Here is a 10,529-nt window from a genome sequence, read left to right on the forward strand (position 1 = left end):
GTGGAAACTTTGCCAAATGCACAAGTACAGTTCAGTCATCCAGGTGCTCTTTATTTTAACCTTTTATATACATAGAACAGCTTTGACTACGGTTAGAAATATTGTGTCACTCACCAAATACCTAAAAGCGTATAATGACAGGAACCGTGGTAGTACAAATTTGATAGTACTTCAACCCAACCCACCACAGAGGCACACAGCCTGTCCCAGACAGCCCCTGCTTCGAGCCATTGTCGGCGAGCCAAGAGTCTCATAGTTCTATAAGACTTCTGGGCATGACGAACGGCATCAGGCAGAGCATGTTCCATGACCACTGTTCACATGTGCACCAGCGAGGACCTCAACTTTACAAAGCTGAAATATCTTTTTTCCAAGTATTTGGTCATTGCGTCTGAAGAATCAAAGTGTATATGACCTCGGCGTGCTCCATATCGCTCTTCCTATCTGTACGATTGTTTCGTCACTGCTGATGCAGTACGCATGCATTATCACTACTTTGTTTTTGATGTTGACATCGCTGGTACCTGGCCAGGAAAGAGAGAGGAAATTAAACAAAGAGCGATGCTATGAACTGGAGGATTTCATATCACTTTATGGAGGAAGTTCAGACTTCGTTTTCCGGGTGTTTGACCCTGATGGCCTCAACTAGTCAACATCGTAACCATCCAACCGATGGCTTGACTGATTGTGGTACTGTTATTACTCCTTCGTCCTAAAATTCTTGTCTTAGATTTTTCTAGATATGAATGTATCTAATATTAAAACATGACTTGATACATTTGTATTTAGACAAATCTAAAACAAGAATTTTGGGACAGAAAGAGTACGTGCTATAACAACTCGCCGACAGAGATAGCACGTTCGTTCTCACAGATTTTTCTTTACGTGGTTGCGTCCAGGTCTTCTTTTCAGAGACGCAAGGGAGTAAGGCGTATTTGTTTGGCCTTTTGTTTCTGTTTTTGCAGCTTTTTTCACTTTGACAAAAACATCACAAAAGCTTCTAAATAGAGCATTTTTACTTCGGCTTTTGGTTTATGAATCAATATTGGTATATGATGGTATAAGCCAAAAGCCGAAGCAAAAACACCTATTTAGGAGCTTTTTTGGTTTTTTGCCAAAGTAGAAAAGCTGCAAAATCAGAAACAAAAGTTCAAACAAACAGAGCCTAAGGATATTAGTGTCTGGGAATTTTAAGAAGTTGCCTCCCCAGTTCTTTTGGCGGCTTCTTTCGTATGCCGTCTCCTCACAATATTTTCTCATAAGTTGCCTCCCCATTTATTTGGGCTTCTAAGCTAGTTTATCCCAAATTAACCTAGAAACAGAAACAAATGGAGGAAGCGGCTTATGAGAGAAGCCATACATGAATTGGGCCTTAGATGGGGATCCTCTCCGGCAGGGACGGAGGCAGGAATCATGTACGAGGGGGGCCAATAGAAGAAGAAAAACCTTGGAGGGGGCCAAACACATCAATTTAGAGCATTTTGAGCTAGTAATCTAGAGTCGTTTCAGAAAAAAAGTTCTTTAGTGTCTGGGAATTTTAAGAAGTTGCCTCCCCAGTTCTTTTGGCGGCTTCTTTCGTATGCCGTCTCCTCACAATATTTTCTCATAAGTTGCCTCCCCATTTATTTGGGCTTCTAAGCTAGTTTATCCCAAATTAACCTAGAAACAGAAACAAATGGAGGAAGCGGCTTATGAGAGAAGCCATACATGAATTGGGCCTTAGATGGGGATCCTCTCCGGCAGGGACGGAGGCAGGAATCATGTACGAGGGGGGCCAATAGAAGAAGAAAAACCTTGGAGGGGGCCAAACACATCAATTTAGAGCATTTTGAGCTAGTAATCTAGAGTCGTTTCAGAAAAAAAGTTCTTTAGTGTCTGGGAATTTTAAGAAGTTGCCTCCCCAGTTCTTTTGGCGGCTTCTTTCGTATGCCGTCTCCTCACAATATTTTCTCATAAGTTGCCTCCCCATTTATTTGGGCTTCTAAGCTAGTTTATCCCAAATTAACCTAGAAACAGAAACAAATGGAGGAAGCGGCTTATGAGAGAAGCCATACATGAATTGGGCCTTAGATGGGGATCCTCTCCGGCAGGGACGGAGGCAGGAATCATGTACGAGGGGGGCCAATAGAAGAAGAAAAACCTTGGAGGGGGCCAAACACATCAATTTAGAGCATTTTGAGCTAGTAATCTAGAGTCGTTTCAGAAAAAAAGTTCTTTAGTGTCTGGGAATTTTAAGAAGTTGCCTCCCCAGTTCTTTTGGCGGCTTCTTTCGTATGCCGTCTCCTCACAATATTTTCTCATAAGTTGCCTCCCCATTTATTTGGGCTTCTAAGCTAGTTTATCCCAAATTAACCTAGAAACAGAAACAAATGGAGGAAGCGGCTTATGAGAGAAGCCATACATGAATTGGGCCTTAGATGGGGATCCTCTCCGGCAGGGACGGAGCAGGAATCATGTACGAGGGGGGCCAATAGAAGAAGAAAAACCTTGGAGGGGGCCAAACACATCAATTTAGAGCATTTTGAGCTAGTAATCTAGAGTCGTTTCAGAAAAAAAGTTCTTTAGTGTCTGGGAATTTTAAGAAGTTGCCTCCCCAGTTCTTTTGGCGGCTTCTTTCGTATGCCGTCTCCTCACAATATTTTCTCATAAGTTGCCTCCCCATTTATTTAGGCTTCTAAGCTAGTTTATCCCAAATTAACCTAGAAACAGAAACAAATGGAGGAAGCGGCTTATGAGAGAAGCCATACATGAATTGGGCCTTAGATGGGGATCCTCTCCGGCAGGGACGGAGGCAGGAATCATGTACGAGGGGGGCCAATAGAAGAAGAAAAACCTTGGAGGGGGCCAAACACATCAATTTAGAGCATTTTGAGCTAGTAATCTAGAGTCGTTTCAGAAAAAAATTGGGCATGGGGGAGCCATGGCCCCAGCTCACCCATCCCTAGCTCCGTCACAGCTAGGACGTGTGGCTTGCGCGTAGAAGACAACGAGCGAGCGAGCGCGGTGCGACCGGCCGAAAACTCAGCCGGCGCACCGGCTGCAAGCGTTTACCTATAAATAAATACAGAAACTAAAATTGACATGGAAAGAGAAAGATGCAGAATAAGCTCGGGCAGAAGCAAGCTAACTGCAATTGCTAGGTAAACTCCGGACGCACGACATAGTGACAGACTGACGACACATATACTAATTAAGGGCCTGTTCGGAGCCCCTCCGCTCCGCGAGGCCGCTCCCGGAGCTGACGGAGTTCTAGTTAAAAAGTGCAGAGCCAGCGAAACGGTACTCCCGAGATTCTCAATTTTTACGGAGCGGGCGGACTGCCGAACAGCGCCTAAGTTCCACTTGCTCTGCATCAGGCATTTTTAGTTGGCTTTACTACATCCAAACCCCAAAATATGACTGGCTGACACCGCCCCTTGCATCTATCTACAATCATCATAAGGCAACAAACTCTGCGCCCTGTTCCTGCCAACACTCTTCTTCCACCGCTCTTGACCGAATGCAAATCCCTCTAGTTCCGACTTGCACTTGCCCTAGTCCTCTTCCCTGCCAATGACAATCATCATATGTCCAAATTAAGCACACCACGTCCAGTCACCAGATGACTTCTGACGGCAAAAAAATGCTTTAATAAGCAGTAAAAAAGGGTGGACGTACTTGAATTCTTCGGACCGCCGCCGCGACAGTACTTGCTTCCACACATGCAGTCAAATGCTTTATTGAGGTCATCAGTACCATCAAAATCAATGCCATAATCCTGAAATCACAACTCTTAAGTGGGTGATGGTCACTCACAACAAAATATATGGATCTGAGCCAGCAAAATTAATCTTTTTTTTCTGCTCTACATGCACAATTCGATATTTCTAGTGTTGCCAACCCATATGAAATAAGGCCGCCCAAACATCAGCCCCTTAATTTGACCCAAAGGTAGGTGTCAGCTCAACATACTAGTTAAATTGCTGAATTCAGTGAGCACCTTAATATGGTTCCTGCTTCACTACAACCCCCCCCCCCCCCCCCCCCCACCTCGCCCTCCCTTCATTGAATCGATGGTGGGTATTCCAGATCTAGTTCTCGTCGTCTTAAATCGTACTCCTACATACATATTCACCTACTATCTTCTACTCCCTATCCAACGCGAACAGCTCGTCGCCAACGCCGCTAACGGAGTCACCGCATAGGCACCCTACAAGTCATGATATGGCATCGCGTGATAGAGACACCACATGTGATTTTGTTCCTTTGACAGCACACACATGCAGTGTTTAGATGATGCTTAAGCCAACCCTATATTCCATTGATCGATCAAGCAAACTAGCCAAGCTCACCCAGCAGCCATTGTGGTATTCTCCCTTTTTCTCGTAACGGAAGGATGAGATAAAGTGGCACACGGTTAGGTCTATTAGCACTTAATTAATAGTAAAAGACAAAAATACCCATTCTAATTCTTGGAATGCGGGTGTACTGAAGCAAGCCCCAATTAATATTGTATGGGAATCAACGCTTTGGCTAGTATGCATGCGAACCTCATATTGTGCAGGTATTAATTAAGGGTATTATCAAGTAGTGGCAGGTGGTTGTCATGTACTAGTGTTTGAGAAAATGATACAAACACTTACCCGTGTTAACTCCTCAAAAGCCTCTATTTTCTTGGCAGTGAATAATGCAAGCTGCGTCAAGAGGGGGGAAACGTCAATTACTCGTAAGCATGTAGCTGCAAATCAAGCACCTTCGGTGCAGAAATCAATATCAATTGCCAAAAATCAGTTACATGGTAATAATGGCGATCAGGAGTCTCAACTTCAACAGGTATGATTACCAAATTTGCATCATAGCATCTACATGGCAAAGCATTATTATCAGACACAAATCAGCGAAAAGTACAAATATAGCATTAATAGACAAGGCTGCTGAGGCCTTTATAAATGAACAGATGGGGAAAGAGTCCTAGCATACCTATGGTTGACAAATCGCCCGACATTCCCATAAAATGTCGGATCAAGGCAGAGAGCTTCCTCGTCTCTTAGCACCCCTTCAGAACCCCAACTAGCATCTAGGAGCACTTGATCCACATGCTTAGAATTTTTGGCTTTTCTCTCATGTAGTTCAGAACTTGTTAGTACCTCCCCAACTAATTCACAGATGAAAGCACCTTTTGGCAGCCCATCCAGCGTCCGTAGCCCCCAGCCCTTCCCTTCATTCGTGAAAAACACCTGAATCACGGAATAATGGTAAGCTCATCTCCATGCTACAAGGTTGACACCAAAGTAAAGGGAACAAAGTGAAGTTTCGATTTGCTAGTGCTTACAAGAATGGAGCAAGAAACACGTTAATATAGCAAAACAAATGAATGATGCCAATGGCCATTCATCAAAGAACAGAATGGTCCATAAAGAAACTACTGATGAGTGATCATCATCCAAAAATGGGAAGCCACAAAAGTATAACAGCTGTGATAACCTACAAACGATTTAAGATAGTACCTGGAGATTGCATGTTATCCCACGCTGAATCACACGATTTCCACACTGCATGCCACAGCCACATTTACTCCAACACTCCTTAATGAATTTTCTAGCAAGATGACCTTTACATGGATCTGGTGAGGGCTTCGTCTTATATATTTCAAGCGGACAAGCTTTACAGTAGAACTTATTATCCTTTTCTGGGAAGTGATTAACAGCAATGCACTCATCAATTAATTCTGCCCTGACCAGGCCCTCCGGTGTATATGCAATCTCACCTCCAGTTGATCTTGCACATGCACATGGATGTGATTCTAATAAGCAGTTGCCTGAACAATCTGCGCAGCAATCCTCATCACCAATCCGCGCGAGTGAGGTGTTGACATAAGCACTTTGGAAAATGAGATTCTTTCTTATGTAATAGAACAATGGCGGACAACTATCACTACCAAATTCGTTTACAATAGGTATTCTAACTCTTTCTTCTCCCTTCGTTATGTCAGCAACATCATGCAGTGGCCTTTGCTTAAAAAGTGCTTCCTGAGGCTGATAAGCAACTACCCAATTTTGAAAGCTAGGTTCCGAGGATGACCCTACGGCAGCATTACCATTCCCATCAACAGCATGCTTACAAGCAATTGGCTTCACAAAGGGAGCATACGTCTCCAAAGCCTGTTCTTGCAAGCTGCCACCATTGTTTTGAGCTTCAGAATGCACAGCACGTGACTCTGCAACATATTGGCATATCTCATTCATCAGCTTGCCAACAGAAAAATCAGGAGGTAGGGTCTTGTATGAGCGGAGACATTTATCCTCAACTATTTTGAAGACCTTGTCCAAACTAATGCAGACCTCTGAAGGGTCAAATTTGCATTTCAATGACACCTTCACTTCACCCAGAGTGGATGAAGCTACATCAAGTTCAACAAAAGATGCCTGGTGAGTATTTTGAACAGTAGACTCTACCCCATACTTGACTGCATGTTGGCTGCTGTCCGGATTTTGATCGTGGTTAACTATGCTAGCTCTAGCATCAGAACCCCATGTCAGCATATCCCTTGTTTTACAATGTTCAATTAGCATGTTGTCCCCACCTATTTATTTTTTATTTTGCAAATACAGTAGATCCAATTAGAACAAGAATATTGCCGACAGAAACTCATCACAAATTGAGAATGATCAAAGCAACTGCTACAATTGCACAGCCATCCAAAAAAAGGAAAGAAAGCAACCAAGCAAATGCTAAAATAAACCACATACATGTGCACCGGAAACCACCGCAAGGACTTAAACAATTTGGTAATATCATAGGGAAAATGTTGAGTTTGATTTCCAGAGCATACAAACATCAGTATGAACTATAATTTCAACTAAAACTAACGCAAAGCATGAACAGCTCTAGCCTGGTCTTGAAAGTACTGAGTGATGGTGAGATAATGCAAGTGGTATACCTGAAGACCCAGTATTGAGGTCGTTGGCAACAGGAGCAGCTGGAACATCAATTTCAGGTTCAGGCTTGGGCTCTTGTAAGAAGAGAGCATCTTGGGGATTTTCACTGACATCCATGGGTCTGTTGATGAGGGAGGTTTCATTATCACTGACATCCATGTCATACCGAGCAGCAGAAGGGTGTTGGTCATCTGGATCTGGTGTGACCGACGTTGAGTTGTGAGGCTCGGACTCTTGGTCTGTCACCTGATGTGAAACAGCAATTGGAAAGGCTGAGCATCAGATGGTAATTATACAGTAAAGAAACAGAAAGTAGCGTAGCATTTGTACATGATGGCTAGTGGCAGGCATTGGTTGATTCTTTTGGCTATCCAGGATGGTGTCAGCAAGGATGCGGTAGCTCTCGTCCTCGATGGGCTCCCAGTTTTCAAAGAGCTTGTAGAGGTGCTTCAGGACTGGCGAAACCTGCTTCTTGGGGAAGCCGAGACGCCCCATGGCCTCATACGCCTTTTGAGCCCTATCCTTGTGGGAAACCATGGCCTTCCTTCAATGAAATGCCCCACTGCTATTTGTGCTGCAGAGAAGATGTGTATTTGCATTATCAGTCAATCAAACCCTCCTCATAAGACAAAAGTAAATAAATAAATACATAAATTCGTTTATGAAACCCTAGGAGAAAAGAGGAATGCACGAAAGTAGCGGGTGGATAAGAACCGCACTGGAAACCCCAATCTTGGAAGGGAGGCGAAGATAGCATCAGGTTGTACCAAGAAACGTCATACAGACAGCAGTAGTGGGAGAGGGAGGGAAAGGGGAATGCACCCACCTAGAGCAGAAGAAGAGTAAAAGAAATTGAAACTTTGGTGCCTATTAGAGAGGATCGATTGTCACAGACCTGCACGCGCCAAGGGAAGGGAGCGGGTCAGGGGTTCTGGAGCGGTGCGAATGCGAGTGCGAGGCTGGCTGGGGTTTCGAGGTGGAGGGGTCCGGAGGAGGACGACGCCAAGGGAGACGAGGAGGCGACGCGTCCGCAATGACTGCTGCCTGCTGACCAAGGGCCAGTTCTTTTGAGCTATGCTGTGAAAATAAGCTCCCGTGAAAATAAGCTCTAGATAAGCTCCTGTGGAAATAAGCTCCAGATAATAAGCTAGTCAGTTCTTTTCAGTGCCTGTTTTTTCAGCTTATCTGTTGTATGGTCAGTGAAAAGTCTGTGATGCCCTTGGACTATATGGTTGTCCTGATTAAATGATATCATGTTATTTTTATCATTTTGCTCCTCAAATGAACATAAATTCGACTTCAAAACACCACAATATGTTACAATCAAACATAATAAAGATCATTGCCTGACATACGAATATCATAAATGCATCATTATCTCACATCATACATGCATCGTTATCTCAAGTACGAGTACGAGTATGAAAGATCTTACACAGAACCATCAATATTTCCTCTATGGAAATACAATGCTAGCATCCAGAGTACAATACTAAGTGAGAACTTACTACTGTACATGAAAACATGAATGTACATGAGACTTTGCAAACCATAACAGCCAACTAAATCTCGTTTTGGTCATGTATTTATGTATGTCTAGCAGCACATGACAAGTATATATGCAGCAGCAGCACCATATATATTCACCACCACATAGCAAATCGATAGGAAAACATCAAACATCAGCAGAAGTTCATAGCAAATCTGGATGAATGTTTGGCATAAAAAATCAAAAGGGCCTGCTCATCTTGGCAGGGGAACTCATGGCCAACGACTGGGAGGAGGGGAGGGGGCACGAACGGGGGTCCTTCACCTGATTGGGTCGTCGGCCGGAGTGTGGGGCCGTTCGCCGGAGTGGTGCCCTGGCCGGACCGACCAGGAGCTGCTGCGAGGGAGGAGCCGCGCCCTAGGAGTCGCGTCAGAGGATGGAGAAGCGGCGGAAGATGAGCTCCTACCCGCCGTCCATGTGGCCGGAGCTAGCCGCGACGAAGAGACAGGGACAGGCGGCGGCGGCGGCGGCGAGGAACCCTAGCCTTTCCGTGCGGCGTGCGAGAGGGGATCGAGCGAGGCGACTGTTTTTCTTTTCTGCGGGGGGTTCGGGTCGGGTGACGCAGGCTGGGACTGGGAGGGGTATTTTCTTTGTTTTTTTTACCACATATATTATATTAAACAATAATACGGAGTACCACTTCCATACATACATGCGGAAACTACCAGAAATACTAGTTTTTCCCCGAAACTCCCGGAGCGCCGCATCTTGGCGATTAGGGTTTTGAGGGTGGATCACGGCGACGCGCGCTGATCCTCGCCGAGGCGCACATGATCGTAGCCCGAGGATGGCAGCATCTTCAGGGCAGGGCAGAGGGAAAGATCCCTTGTCGCCGAGGGCGGCTAGGGCAAGACTGGCGGAGGCTTTGGGGAAACTTGACATCACCAAAGAAGAGGCCACGCCATTAGTGCTTGATGATGCGGATGATGGGGCGCCGGCGAAGTGGATGCTGGCCAGAAAAGTCCTCCACAGGAATCTCCTCCACATCCAAACCATCACCAACGCGCTCCGCCCGGTGTGGGAAAATCCTAAAGGTCTCAACTTCAGATCGGTGGGGGAGAACACATTTGTGGCTGAGTTTGCAAACCAGAGGGATCGAGACCGTGTCTAGCAAGGTGCGCCTTGGCATGTGAGCAAGAACGCCGTCGTTCTCTCAAAGTTCGACGAGTGCATGCGCCTTTCAGAACTTCGGTTCGAAAAGATTCAGATGTGGGCTAGGGTTGTTAACCTGCCCTTCAATCTGCGCAATGACAAGTGGTGTGCTGCGATTGCAAAACAGATTGATGAGCACGCTACTGACGTGTGTTTCGACCATGCTAATGGATTCTTGAGAGCCAGAGTCACATTGGATGTGAGCAAGCCATTGAGACGATGGATTATGATTGAATCGACTAGGAGGAAGAGTATTGGTCCCTATGATATTCGGTATGACAACATACCGCACTTTTGCTTCTCTTGTGGCCGTTTGGGCCACTCTGATCTGCATTGTCCGACACCAGGAGCCAGAGGTGCTAATGGTGATCTACCTTTTGGGAGAGGACTCCGCACGTCGGACGAGCACAAAAAACCCAGCTCTAGTGAGAACATGTCCAGGGAGCACACCTCCAATTAGAATAATAAGGTCAAGACAAGAAGTTCCAGCACTGCTGCGGGTAAAGGAGCTGAGGTGACCTCACCTGTAAAGAACAAGCATCTGAATAAAAGGAAGGGGGCCGCAAACTAATAAGCAGATTTACAGAAGGGTGGAGATGCCCTTGCTGTCTAATGAGGCCTTCAATGCAACCGACCAGACCCAAGTCGTAAACAGCACAGAAGGAGATGTTTCTGATCAGTCAGCTGATGCGGATGGAGAGAGAATCCCTAAGAAGAAGAAACCCACCCCGGTTAGTTCGGGGCAATCGGCAGAGACTGCAGGGCAGCCCTGCCAGTCGCAATGAGATGCCTTAGCTGGAACTGCCGTGGGCTTGGGAACCCAGCGGCAGTTCGAGAGCTTCGAAGTGTTGTGAAGCAAGAAGGGCCCTGTCTCCTCTTCTTGATGGAGACAAAAATCCCCGCAAAAAGAG

At 45.6% G+C, this 10,529-nt stretch overlaps 1 protein-coding gene across 10 annotated transcripts; it reads right to left on the minus strand.

The window, feature by feature from the left end:
* Positions 1–3,115: 3,115 nt before the first annotated feature.
* On the minus strand, positions 3,116–9,049 carry LOC109750226 (histone-lysine N-methyltransferase SUVR4). Of its 10 annotated transcripts, none has more exons than XM_073508854.1 (10): positions 8,731–9,049; positions 7,813–8,037; positions 7,248–7,491; positions 6,920–7,163; positions 5,487–6,196; positions 4,960–5,216; positions 4,775–4,841; positions 4,623–4,673; positions 3,658–3,757; positions 3,116–3,546 (listed from the first exon to the last, which is right to left on the minus strand). In XM_073508854.1, the coding sequence occupies exons 3-10, from the start codon at positions 7,452–7,454 to the stop codon at positions 3,512–3,514; spliced, it is 1,671 nt and encodes a 556-aa protein (XP_073364955.1). In that variant the 5' UTR covers positions 7,455–7,491; positions 7,813–8,037; positions 8,731–9,049; the 3' UTR covers positions 3,116–3,511. The 10 variants fall into 10 exon arrangements, with proteins under 10 accessions (XP_073364955.1, XP_020164769.1, XP_020164772.1 ...); XM_020309180.4 differs by having other exon boundaries at positions 5,487–6,562; positions 8,731–9,047; XM_020309183.4 differs by having other exon boundaries at positions 5,487–6,562; positions 7,813–7,989; positions 8,731–9,024.
* Positions 9,050–10,529: the final 1,480 nt, after the last annotated feature.

The sequence above is a fragment of the Aegilops tauschii genome, chromosome 2 (genome assembly GCF_002575655.3).
Source record: "Aegilops tauschii subsp. strangulata cultivar AL8/78 chromosome 2, Aet v6.0, whole genome shotgun sequence".
NCBI lineage: Eukaryota > Viridiplantae > Streptophyta > Magnoliopsida > Poales > Poaceae > Aegilops > Aegilops tauschii.

Bases quoted from the DNA above. Each gene is read 5' to 3' on its own strand.
- LOC109750226 (XM_020309180.4), bottom strand. From the start codon at position 7,454: ATGGTTTCCCACAAGGATAGGGCTCAAAAGGCGTATGAGGCCATGGGG. The intron at 7,164-7,247 runs GTACAAATGCTA...GTTTCACATCAG, and splicing joins TGCCTGCCACTAGCCATCAT to GTGACAGACCAAGAGTCCGA. The intron at 5,217-5,486 runs GTACTATCTTAA...TCCGTGATTCAG, and splicing joins GGATAACATGCAATCTCCAG to GTGTTTTTCACGAATGAAGG.